Source organism: Cryptotermes secundus, unplaced genomic scaffold (genome assembly GCF_002891405.2).
Source record: "Cryptotermes secundus unplaced genomic scaffold, Csec_1.0 scaffold3570, whole genome shotgun sequence".
NCBI classification, from domain to species: Eukaryota; Metazoa; Arthropoda; class Insecta; order Blattodea; family Kalotermitidae; genus Cryptotermes; species Cryptotermes secundus.
In genome coordinates, this window is record NW_019743233.1 from 11,560 (window position 1) to 25,500 (window position 13,941).

The 13,941-nt window shown below is 38.6% G+C and overlaps 1 protein-coding gene across 3 annotated transcripts in view; it reads right to left on the minus strand.

The window, feature by feature from the left end:
* Window positions 1-3,801: 3,801 nt before the first annotated feature.
* Window positions 3,802-13,941, minus strand: part of LOC111874111 (aurora kinase C) — a 21,211-nt gene continuing 11,071 nt past the window's right edge. For 2 of the 3 annotated variants that reach the window (XM_023869336.1, XM_023869335.2), the window contains exons 4-8: window positions 12,263-12,454; window positions 10,129-10,263; window positions 9,737-9,895; window positions 8,918-9,149; window positions 6,656-8,157 (exon numbers count right to left, since the gene is read on the minus strand). In XM_023869336.1, the coding sequence (XP_023725104.1) occupies window positions 8,023-8,157; window positions 8,918-9,149; window positions 9,737-9,895; window positions 10,129-10,263; window positions 12,263-12,454 (853 nt within the window). In that variant the 3' untranslated portion in view covers window positions 6,656-8,022. Of the gene's footprint in view, window positions 6,563-6,655; window positions 8,158-8,917; window positions 9,150-9,736; window positions 9,896-10,128; window positions 10,264-12,262; window positions 12,455-13,941 lie in introns of those variants that run through there. The other variant, XR_002844486.2, reaches the window with a different exon arrangement.

Below are 13,941 nucleotides of genomic sequence, written 5' to 3' on the forward strand. Positions count from 1 at the left end.
AATCAGCGCCATGCAAATTCTTCCTCCTCAATTTCAAGTTCCGCTCCGCCCACCGAGCAGTGTATAAAAAGGAGCAGCCGCTAACCGGCAGCATCAGTTTGACTTCAGTCTACGATCAAGCCACACTCAAGCAACATCAGCCAGCAGGCTTCGTCGCCAGCGCTCGGTCTTCGGAAGCATCAGCAGGCTGCACCAGGCATGACTGCCTCGGCCCTCCGGCTCTCACAACCCGATCACTGGGGCACCTTGCTGGTGGTCGTGTCCCTGTCCGACCCACTGGGCATCTGACATAGCCACTGCCTCATCACTCCTACGACCGCACTGCGCGACCATGCAACTTCAACTCACCTGCCGCACAGCAATCAAGCAACCTCCAGCAATGGCCGCGCTGTGGCCAGTCAAATCACCGCAACTAACCTCTCGCCCTACCAGCGCGCGCCGTGCTACCTCACCGATCAAACATCTCAGCAACCATGGTCCTTTTCAGGACCAACAAACTCTTCCAAAGAAGTGGGTTGTCATCGGAGTAATGACGAACAACAAAGACATAAAACCCCACAGTTTCAATGGTAGAACAAGCATTGGCCGAGGGAAAATACTGCGTTGCCCACAACAGTCCCCATATAGAGCTCTGGAAAAAGGCAAGTATGGGGATAAAGAGTTGGATCTTCCTCAAGGATGGCAAACCTGCCTTTGTTCATCCTCCTCCTTCACAGAATGGGTGGCTGATTGACATCACTGCTGCCCAGCATGTGTGGAGGACACTGAAAGAGGTGGGTTTTGACTACCTTCACACCCAAAACCTGAATCAGGATCCCCTGGAGAACACATTTGGAGCTATTCGTTTGAACTGTGGTTCGAACAATAACCCAACTGTGGGACAGTTTGTAGATGCCCTGAAGACTAGCATCATCAATGGCCTTGCATTTAGAGGACTGGGGGAAACTAATTGTGAGGATGATGGTGCTACTCTTCTGGATAATCTACAATCGCTTTTCAGGGCACCTGAAACTGCTTCACGAAATCCTTCCACGAGTCATGACAGGGAAACCCCTGCTGGTGTGCCTGAGAGTTTCCATGTTGCTCAGCAAGTACAGATGGACATTAGTCCTGCAGTACCTGCTGGTAAAATGGAAGTGCTCTCAGTAGCTTACGTCAGTGGTTCCATTGCCAGACAGGTGCTTCGTGGTGTCAGCTGTGATGCATGCAAGACATGCCTGACATCTGAAGTGCTGCTATCAGCCAATGTCTTTATTTATTTCAAGGAGTGCAGAGATACAGAACAGTCTCTCACATATCCTTCTGAGAAGCTAGTGGAGACTGTTGGTACTGCTGTAACTCTGATGGAGTCTATAATGACAGAGGCTGCCCACTTGAATTCAGTGGAGCAGCATATCACANCATCGGTAAGTCATTATGAAAGTAATGCTTCTTCATTTTTGCCTTGTAATGTCCTGCCCATACCAGCCCTGGAAATTGAAAGAGAGTAGTTATGAAATTACTGGAAGAATATGTGTGCCAACTAGTCACATGAGCATCATTAAATGTAAGTTGGAGAAAGTATCCCTGGTGACAAGCAGTTTCAGTGCAGCAACAGAAACTACTGTGCAGCGAATAATAACATCGTCATCCACAGTTCAGTTACGCACAAGAAACCTACTTTGAACTTGAGCTGCATCTCTTTCCTGCTTTGCAAACATGTTGCAGTGAATGATAACATGGTCAACCACAGTTCAATTACATACACAAAACTTATTTTGAACTTGAGCTCCAACTGTTCGCCTCTGTGCAAACATGTTTCCTTCGTCTCAGAATATTAGAACTTCACTGGGTCAGAGTTCATTCTGGCCTTTATCTTCAAGAAATTATATTTCAATCGAGTGTATGGGAAATTGTTTTCTGACACACATGGGTCTTCTTTATGTGTAGGTAAGAACGAAGAGGCATTACTTCATAATTGACTTGCAAAGTTCAGGTTATCCACCTCAGCGTGAGACTCTGAGAAGCAGAATCAGTATCAGGATTGAATGTGGGTAGGACTATGTATGTAATTCCTTTACCTATTTCATTTCATTACATTGTTATTCACTTCTGTTGTTATAGGTGTATTCCTTCTCTTGCTTTTGCCATACAATGCTACCTGTACTGGACTGGTGAACATGAACATAAGATTTTCAATAGTAATTGCATTTCTTTAACACAGATATTATTTTTTGCTGTATAATCATATTCAATACTGAACTGGAAGATGAATATATACCAGATTGTCAGTATTCATTACATTCTTTTTATAAGATGTGTTACTTTTGCCATGTAAACCTTTCCATTACTGAACTGGAATGTGAACAGATACCAGATTTTCAGTATTCAGTATATTTCTTTAAGATATGTTATTATTTCTGCCATATTGTTCTGCCCAGTACTGAACTGGTGAAGATGAATATATCAGATTTTCTTATATCATTAAATGCAGTCTTAATCTTGTTGACGGGTGTATTTCACATTCTCAAATTCCATCATTCTAATGAAAATAATAAATGGGAAGATGAGTATTGTTTCTTACAATATATGATTTATAATACTTAAATGTAACCCGAAAGCTGTGTTCTTTGTGGCTTTCAAGTGTAAGTTATGAGGAAATTATGAGGCTTAATATACGTATCTCTGATTGAAACAGAATTTTCTTTCAAGTTTCCCCACCTTCAGCTTTCCTAATTACAAGTATTCTATGTATGTTACAGTTCATGATGTTCAGTGCTTTTGGTTAAAGAGGTGTTTCATGTGAAAGAAAGGTTATGACTTTCCAGGCCTGGTGACAAACTTTCTCCAGATAATTAATTTGCAACATAATCTCTTGTACTCCAGAGCTGCAGAGGCTCTTATTCTGCTGTAACTTTTTTTTGGAAAGGGTAGGGGACAAAGTTTAATAGAACTTCACTCAGATCCAACCCAAAGGATATGGGTGAAGTTACATTAAACTTCCTTATGGAGCTGAGCCCTTCTTGAGAAGCTGTCAATTGTGCAGCCACTCAAGAATTTTCCAGTCTTTTGTAGAACCCGAAGGTTCATTACTATGTTCACAAGAGCCCTCCACTGGTCCCTATCCTGAGCCAGATCAGTCCAATCCGATCTATACCATCCTATCTCAGTAGGATACATTTTAATATTGTCCACCCACCTACACCTTCGTCTTCCCAGTAGTCTCTTTCCTTCTGGCGTTCCCACTATCTTATGCGCAGTCCTCGCCTCCCCATTCGTGCTACATGCCCTGCCAACCTCATCCTCCTTGACTAGTGATATTGAACACAGTTCAAAAATGGAAATATGTTGGTGGGGAAATTAATAAATTTGAACTTTGTTAAATATCACTAGTCGAGGAGGATGAGGTTGGCAGGGCATGTAGCACGAATGGGGAGGCGAGGAATGCATATAGGTTATTAGTGGGAACGCCAGAAGGAGAGAGAGACTGCAGTACAAGAGATCTAAAAGTATTTATTGCTAGTAGCGAAAAAAACATTTTGAGGGGGGGCGAAGGGGAGGAGTCAAAATAGTTGCTGAGGTACCATACCTTCTTACCGATTGTGCTCTCGGCCCTGGAGGTCATTTTTAATTTAGTCATGTAAGCTGAACATAGATGGCAGCAGCATTTCACCGAGGTGTCACGGCAGCCATGTTGCCAACCAATAACATGGGAGTTGCACAGGGCTGACCCTGACTATAGCTAACTATTGAAGATGAATCCTTTTCAAATATATTTTGTCTGATAAAGGAACAGTACATTCAAGCAATGACATAATAATGCACATGTGATGAGCATCCACAAAAGACTATGAATATTAGTCTACAAAGGATAAGAGTGGGCAGTCTTCCAAAACAATCCATTAGACCATTCTTTCTTTGAAAGAACTGTTACTATAATATTCTTCACTAGAACTGGTGACTCAGGCATGCGCCAATCACATTGACTGTGGAGAGAACATAAATGAAGAGGGGAGGAAGCACAAAAACAAAGAAAATACATTGGTACCAAGTGTAACACTATGGAATGTTGATTTTCAATGAAAGCAAATTGTTTCATCAAGTCTCACAACCCTATAGGCTTCCACAGCCTGTTACAGGAATAGCTCTACTTTTTTTTACCTATACAGTATCTGTATAGAGGAAAACTCATCACCAATTCTAATAAAATCAATTAAAGTAATCCATACCCATAAGAAAATTATGCCATTCCACAATAAAATAAATAGCAATGAAGTAATGCTTTCAGCAAAATTGAGTGTCACTGCGTTGTTTATTCAAGTACTTTGTGGTGAAACTGTGACACGCAGATTAAGCTCACCCACTGTTGTGGCTGCTTGCAGAGTATCATTCATAATGACTACTCTCCACATTCACACTGTGGACAGTCTTCATTTTTCTTTTTTTCAGTCATGTAAACCAGAGCAATTGGAACTGTCAGTTTTAATCTGAGGAATGCTATAAGATGATAGCATTCATCAGTTGAATTTTAGTGCATAAAAACATTGTGAAGATCTTACTGCCTCCACTTAAACAGGTTTCCATACTTTCCTGTCCTATAATGAACTAGGCTTTGGTTTATATCAACAACATGAGCTACCACTTTCATGTATTCCTAAGTATGCTTTTCTTTTAAATGTATTTCACTTCATAGAAATAAATATTTTTCAATCAGAATTATAATTTGTCCATGCCGAATTTTAGATGGCCATAGTGGCAGCTATATTCCATGCTGTAATACTGTGTAGTCCAGTATATGTCCATGAATACTTCAGAGGAACATCAGCAGTCTCTTGGACAATGTGATGTTACATCTCTTGAAATTTGTGCATGTTTTGCAACCATGACAAAACATCAGTATTGGCTTGAAGTCTTGTCTGCTTACCTTGTGCTGATTATTTCAAGTCGAGTGACAGTCTCTCAAGATTGTGCATTTCAGTTTATTTGAACTGGTCAGTAGAAAGGAAGGTGCTCTTGATAGAACTGGAGCACAAAGACCCAACCATAACTACCATTTATCATCAGATATTGAGAAAAGTGTTACATAATCTCTATAAAGATGCACACACATTTTAATTGTGTCTTTAGCACCAGACATCAGTCCACTGTGAAATGTACCTGGACAATGGACATGGTCAAAGCACCCACTAAGTGTCAATGCAATGCTGACATTGTCATGCAACAGACCAACACATCTGTAGGCATGTTACTGATGAAACAGACATATGTGCAAATTCAATTCTGGCTTCCTCAGAAGTGTTTATTGTCCAGTCAAACTCAACACTTGACTGACAGTGACATGATGTCTCAAAAACAAGAACTTTTATTAATGAGTAATATAATCTTAATATATATATACCTAATTGTAAAAATAAACACCTTAGAAAACAATGAACTTTCTTACCATGTTGGGGCTACTTGGGGAGAGCAGTTACTGGTGGGACACAAGATGCAGAATGTTGAGAATCACAGCTTCACAGTACCATACAAACAGTCTAGGAGCCAGGATATGTGTTTGTATAGCAGGCAGGCTATGGGGTGGATGACCAAGAAGTCAGGGTTCAATTTGCAGCAAGGACAAGAGATACTTCTCTTTTCAACAGCATCCAAGCTGGCTCTAGCACCAGCCAAACTGCCATAAAATGGATACTGGGGGCTGTTTCCCTGAGAGAAAAGTGACAGAGGTGTAAAACTGACCACTCATTCCATCTAGCATTGAAGATCCATTCAAATGTTACGTCTTTATGGCACAGTGCTTAATTAGTTAAGTACAAGCACACTTTTACCTTTCAGAAATAACGTCTTGTGGTGCTAGGTCAGAGGACTAGGGTCAGTTTTCTTTGCTTCCCCCAAAATATCAGTGTTACATGAAAAACTTTCATTCACAGTGCATTAATTTCACTAAACTTAAGTCATAACTTGCAGTGTCTTGTAACCAATTGGTGTTTCGCATATAAAGTATTGAACATGAACATGAACATACTGAAAAAACACAACAGCACTGTACCCTCAGTTTGCTGCTGTGCAGAAATGAAACAAGAGATTTCCTTATAGGTCAAAACACCCCCAAATGTATGTACATTTAGAGCTTATGTCTTACAGAAGTAATTACAATCTAGAAACCTTTACATTTCTATGAAGAAACATAAACATTTCAGGTCATATTAATTCCAGCTCTTTTTTTTAAACTGAAAATATATTAAGAATTCAAATAAATATTCCAAAGGGACAGGCATTTACAGTTCAACATACAACATGATTTTCTATTAGAAATGTAAGCATAAAATTCATTAAACACACCTATCTACAGGCACTGCTAACAAAAACCTGCAGTCGATCAAATCTGATGGTAAATTCCACTGTTCCTCAACACATTTATAGGAAAATGTCAACTCTATGATCTTTGATTTTACATAAATGTTTCCTACAGCTAACATTCTTCCAAAGGTGCAACTGTGTATCTTTAGTTGAGTGTTCTGAGTTGTACTTTTTGAAGCCGGTACCTGCCATTACAGGAATATATATTGCAGCTTCTAGGTTTAACCTAGGGAAAGAGAGAGAATGTTTTATTCATAATGAATGAACAAAATAAATATTCATAAAAGTGTATAAAACAATAAAACACATTATCAGTACATAAATACAGCACAAGTACAATTTTATTTGTAAAAATAGTGACATATGGCTTCTACAGATATAAAACATCCTGAATGAATACAGCAATTTCCTGTGGCATAGAATAGGTCTCTAGCTTTCCATGACGTTCTTAACAATACTGTAAACTCCCAATTATCCAGGTATCCAGAATTATCATCCAACTGGCAAACATTCTGAAGAAAATTTACCATTTTTATATACAGATTTGTGATATGCACATGTTCACCCACCCTCCACCTGGGAGTTCACCCAGCCTCCACTAACAGTGCAACCTGTCATCTTCCCCCATATAGTACCATAACAGTAGAGGCTAGTTGAACCTGTGATGGCATTACAGCTTACATATCCCAAAATCTTTCACCCATCAATCCAATCCACTGTGCTATCTAGGAAGATTCCCATGTAAGAACAAAAGTTGAAAATGTGTTAATTTAACAAAAACAAAACAAAATTTAACTTCATATTGGGTTTCTGTAGGATTTTTTTTTTCTCATCAAACTGGCACACTATTATGTTCTCCATGCAGGCTTCATAATGAGATTACTGTAATTAAAATTCCAGACCAGAATAATGCACTGTGTTCAAGTGAATTAGAATACTATGGCCGGAGACTGCACATAATTGTACATACTAAGAAATGAAAAACTAACATCCAAATAACAGTAAGTGTAAAATGTGAATTCATATATTTTGATAACTAGAGGTGTAGATACAATAACGCCTTAAAGACAGTCACAGAGTTAATAATGATGATAATGGGGAAATTGAGCAGGAAGGCCAAACAGAAATATAAGCAACAATGAGAGCTGAGGCATGAGAATTTTTGTAATTTGATATTTGAGAATGAAATGAATATACTTACAAATCTGCCACACACAAACCATTTAATACTTAACACTACCAAGACTACTATCAGGACTAGGCATGGTAGAAAGGATATTGTTAACTATTCTAACAGATAATGAAATACTGATAAATCCTGATGACTGGTATTAAACTATTAATAGAAGTTCCCTACTTTACTCGGGTGGCAGATCTAATTTTCTGATTCATTAGCTCTCATTTTCTGTTCATCAGTATTAACACACTATACAAATCAACTGAGAAAATATGAGTTTATGCTGGGAATAAACGATTTTAAAGAAGAACATTTTTCTACACACAATGAAAACATAATTCCGGGTCAGAACTCTTACATTTGAGAATTTCTATTGAATATTGGCCACATGACAACTTTTCCTTCTGCAGATGGGCATGATGTATTTATATTACAGTCATAAAAATAATTGTTCATGGCCAATGAATTTAGCAAAAACACCAGTAAACTTGATCCACCATAATGACTTTTTATACAGCAGGTTTCTGTGTGCAGCCTGATGATACTGCTGTGCTTTCAGCCTTGCAGACAGCACTGTTCGTGATCCATTCGTGACTCAAGACATTGTTTAATGGCAGGCGTAGCGATGGATTAGTCACAAGTAACTGGAAATTTGAAAACAAAAAATGTTTTTTGTTCACAGTGAAAAGCAGAAGTAAACATAGGTGAGGTATCAGGTACAAGAACATAACAAACAGTTCACAATGAGCTGATGACTGTTAGAAAAGTAACACAAAATTCTGAAGAACATGGGCACCACCAGGATTTTTCTACAGCAGGGTGCATAGAATTTGCTTATATTTATATTTAAGCTGTTTGAGACTATTTCTTACTAATTTCCTTTGAGTATTTGGTTTCAACAGGCCTAATACTGGAAAGGATGTAACGTGATTTAGAGCAACGTGGCTCTTTGTGCACTACTGATATAGTTGAGGGGTAAGCGGTAGCGTAGTTGGTTGAGGCACTGTGCTACAAGCTGGAAGGTCCCAATGAGGTCATCGGATTTTTCAATTGAGCTAATCCTTCCAGCCACACAATGGCCCTGGGGTCAACTCAGCCTCTAACAGAAATGAGTACCAGGAATCTTCCTGGGAGTAAAGAGTGGCTGGCGCATAAGGCTGACAACCTCACTGCCATCTATGAGCTGTCAGTAAATGTGGGAACATTGATGTCTCACAACCTTATGGGCCTCCATGGCCTGTTACAGGAATAGCTTTACCTTTTTTACCTTAGTGATTCAGTTGCCTAGGGTTACCTTCAAAGGCTCACACCTTTTTAATCTGTAGCAGGTATACACTTATGAAAGTATGTGTGTAGTCTTATAAAGAAACTGTGATGACATGAAACACAAGCCATTGTACCTACTTTGCGAATGAGATCTCTGGCACCTTCAGATACATGGGGCGGGAAAGAATATTTAGCCCTCCCAATTCTACGATAGGTTTCTTCATACGTTGCAGCTTCAAATGGTGGCTTTCCAACGAGGCATTCATAACATAACACACCCAGACTCCACAAGTCAACCTTTTCATCATGAGGCTGACCCTGAACCATTTCTGGTGGAAGGTAATCCAAAGTACCACACAATGTGTCTCTCCTGAAAACAGATCCCTGATTGGTCAACTCCCTTCAATATGCCACATTTCATCAGGTACTGTCCCGATTTCAATCCCCATATTTAATATCCAAAACAGTAGATTTACCAAGAAACAAAAATAAAATAATAATAAAAAAAAAACATGAGAGCTAAAGAGAATTTTACTCAGCTGCTACATTGTCACTCTAACCCCCAAAAATGATTTACCTCAACAAAAGTTGCATATTTTGAAAAACTCTATTACTAGACAGGATTTCAAGACCCTAGATTAAGTGATACTTGTGTCATTCCCACTAAAAAAGTATACATCTACAACACAGTACTGTTATTACCAGCTGTATGAACCTAAAAGATATGAGGTTGGAGAAGCCTCTAGAGGCATAACATCCATTCCAACATTTTTTAATATCAGCCAACTAGTTCAAAAGTTCAGATAGAGGGTCAGACACCCATACACACACAAGCATACTGATCTCATAAGCCTTTCTCTACTTCAAAAAAGCAGGCTGAAAGTCAGGGGGCGCACACACACATACACACAGACAAAACAGCTTATCTTCAAGCAACTTATTATAACCATCACTTGCCTTGACGATGGGGAATGAACAGACCAACCAAAGTCCGCTATCTTTATTTCTCCTTTGTGACCAAGCAGAAGATTTTCTGGCTTGATATCTCGATGAATTACTTTCTTGCCATGACAATATCTAAGAGCATCTGCAATCTGTGCAATATATTTTGCAGTCCTGAAATCGGGAAAGCATTTTCTAGGAATAATTTTTCATTAGATTTACTTATCTATCAAATCACCACAAACATAAACTTCCCTCCTAATAGGAAACCAAGAGGATACAATAATGACAATGATAGCGGTGGTAAGGACAATCCATGAATGAGTTTCTTTTGAACAACTCTCATGCAAAACATCAGAAACAAGAATGAAGGAGATTGGAGACAACACAACATTCCTCATACTAACCGTTCTTCAGTAAATCTTTTGTTTGGTTGTGCCTGAAGTTCTTTAAACAGTTCTCCATTTGGTGCAAACTCCAGGATCATGTACACCCGACTGTCATCATGGAAATAACCATACATCCTCAGTATGTTGGGATGCCTGTAACAGTGGCACCGAACATTCTTGCTACTGTTATGATTAATCATAAAACACTGTATCAATCCATCAGAACCAACCACATACCTGTCACAGGTCAGTGTCCCCTGAATATGAACATTCCAGCTAGAAAATAATGGCTCTTCAAATGGACCCAAAATAACATTTTTCTTAAAGATGATTTTCATTAAATCATCGAGACCACGTCCATAAATAAAACTACTTAGCTCATATCTTCAGGGAGACAACAGCACATACAAACAAATGCGAAAGTAAATTTTGTTGAAACTGGCTTCACAGGTTAAACGCACTGTTCAGTATTCATCTATCAAGAACAGTGTGCTGATCAGCAGTCGAGTTTGTTTCCAAGATAACATAATTATGGTTAATTGCATGCGAGAAAGCATGTTCAATATCTTCGCATTGATTTATTTTTCCAGGTAAGATGGAGAGAATAACAAGGAAAACAGTGATTTAGGTGTTAAAATATGGTCCACAAAGTATATCAAAATGCAGTGAAAGAGTTAAGATGGGAGTTTCAAAAGCTCCATAGATTATTAATCTCACAGTAGTTACTATTATGTACAAGAGAACAGCAGTTCTAACCATCTGTCGGCTTTTAAGTGTCATAACAGTAGCACTAGCTGTCCTCCAATTAACACACACTTCTCCCTGACATGGCAGCATAAAAATACAACTACACCTTTAAATCAGAGGTTACTACACTGACCAGATGTTACAAGAGAAACAAAGTCATAGTAAGGAATGCTGTTACTTACACAGGTTTCAGTCAAAGCAAATTTATTTCCCTTCTCTTCCCCCATTAGAAAATTACTGTGGTCATAATGGGTACTATTATGATCACTAAGCAAATATTTGGGTACATTTAATTGCTGGTATTGTGAGCATCGACACAACAAGTAATATGAGAATATCTTCAATAAAGACAATAGGTTTTTGGTATATATATTACGTGTTTAACATAAACGTAACTGTGCTACATGTTTTTACCATATAATTAGGTCATCATCAGGCACTTATGAACATAACTCAAATAATTAAAATATTGGTTAATACGGATCTGTATTCTTGCAACTAATGGCTGTGTTGCTAGTGAATGTATATTTATATATTAAGCATATATCTACGATTTAGTATACAATTCATCATTATGATTAAAACACAAAGTTAAAGATAATATAAAAATATGTAAATAGAAATATTAAAAATATAAATGGCATAAAAATTAATTGTATGTTGTGTTTAAAACTCGGGTTAGATGCTGTGCTTGGTCACCTGCAGCCTTCAACTGACGTGTGTTGGTATGCTGAAGAGGGGGGCAGGGGGTTGTGTTATTTCTTGCTTGTTTTGCAGAACATATATATACTATTGTATGGTGTAAAATCTGTTTGTTATTTCTTGCAATTCTCACTGTTATCTTAGATTATTGTGGAAGCTTAGGTGTTTTAGAAATGTAGGTTTGGATGTTGCTGTTTCATTAAAGAGAGACATCCTAAAATTGCTAGCAGATTTGTATGCAAGGGTAGGCTGTAGAATTACAAGATTTTAGACTAGGACCCCTACAATTTTTGTACTAAAAATTTTAATTGAGATACAATTAAGCGCAGTTGGTATAGTAACTGGCTACAGGCTGGACAGCCAAGAGGTCAGAGTTTGAGTCCCAGTGGAAGCAAGAATTTTCACTACTCCATATCATCCAGACCAGCTCTGGGGCCCATTCAGCCTGCTATCTAATGGGTACCAGGGGCTCTTTCCCCTGGGGTAAAGCGGCTAGGGTGTGAAGCTGACTACTCATCTAAAATTAGCGCCAAGGTCAAGAAAATGTGGTCTATATGTCTTCAAAGTGTAGTGCTTAATTACTTAAGCACATGGACAACTTTACCATTTTTTTTTACAATTAATCACTTTCCCCAGAATGTCATATTCACACAGATAAAGGATCGCAAAATATCTGAATAAAAAGAATGTAAATAAAATGTACCTCAGGTGTGACTGAATCTCAATTTCCCTTTTCAACTGATGTTCAACATTTGCTTTCTGGATCTGAGATTTAAAGAGAACTTTTAAGGCAATGATAAATTTAGACTTTTTTTCTCTTGCAAGGTATACGTTGCCAAATTTTCCCTTTCCAAGAGCTCGTCCAATGTCAAAGTCTGCTAGTGTCCACTTTCGCCTGCAAATAAAAGCAAACATTGTGTCAAAAATAAAATCTTTCTATTAACCACCAGGACAATAAGGTTCATCAGAATTCAAAGATGGACCTATCTACAGTGAAACCCTCATTTAATGTTCCTTGGGGTTTGAACCTAAGGAAAAACTTATACAGAGGGAATTTAACAGTGAGATTATCAACATTTAACGTTAAACAAAGGAAAACTTAACTTGAGGTACATTAAATGGGAGTTCAAATGCAATTGAACCAAATTTTGTTTATTAATACTGTAAAAACATTAACAAAATCACATCCTCATCACTGTTGGCAAGACAGCCCTTTTTGAGCCATAGCCTTCCTTAGAAGAGTCTGTCAGACTGCATCTAGTTTTCACTTCCTTGCATTTTATGACTTCTTTTTTGCCGAGCAAGGTCATGAGCCTTGCTTCCAACCTCCAACCTGGAGGGCTCTTATGAACATGGTAATGAACCTTCGGGTTCCATAAAATGCTGGGAAATTCTTGAGTAGCTGCAGAATTTGCGGCTCCTCCAGAAGGGCTCAGCTCCATAAGTAAGTCCACATTTTTACACAAAACAGATATCATGCATGAGACATGTATAGTGAATGTGTTTATATTTACCTTCTGGCAAGATTATTTCCATACACTGTAACGGCAGCAACCACCGCCATGTCCTTCAACCAGACCCCCTTCTTTCCTTTTCCCCCTCTCCACATGCCCTATGCTTGCGCCCTTCATCCTTTCACCAGGGACTGAGAGGCTCGTCTGAACACTGGAGGGCCATTCTGCTGCACGCCGTGGAAGAGTCTGGTCTCGACCCCAAATTATTTTTTGGAATTTTGGTTTACTAAATTAACGGCGGAGTTGGTGGACGCTTGTACGTTGTGCCGTCCTTATCTGGGGCTGTTTGTATTTTTTTTAATCTATTATATTATTATATTATTACATTCATTTGGTGTCTGTATTGTTAATATAGTTTCCTATCCCAAACCACTTTTGGTCCTTGGGCTTTGGTACGTTTCAACACAGATAATTTTGACATACAAATTTTCAGATTATTAATGACAAGTACACAAATTAAATCTAAACAGTTTGTAACAATGGTATATTAACACAATTATTAGCTTTTTGGACATTATCCATTGTCTTGTTTTCTTTATTTAACACATTGCGGACCGGACAGGCCATATGGCCCTCTACGGTCACGTTATGTTGTTATATCGCTGTGTGGCTTCGTTGAATCGTAACTACTGCGTAGATGACCTCGGGTATGATTGCTGCCTTATCTAGTAACTCGACCAGAGTCACTTCCTGTCACAACCTAAACAAAATTGGCTTTGTTCTAATCCAGGCTTGCATGTATGAACCACGCAGCTACCAGTTCAACATGGCTCAGAGACGAAAGCAGTTGCGATCTCTCGGAGGACAGGAAATATTAGTTATGTTCTCCGATGAGCTATCAGATTTGCCAACTGCTTCGTCTTCTGAT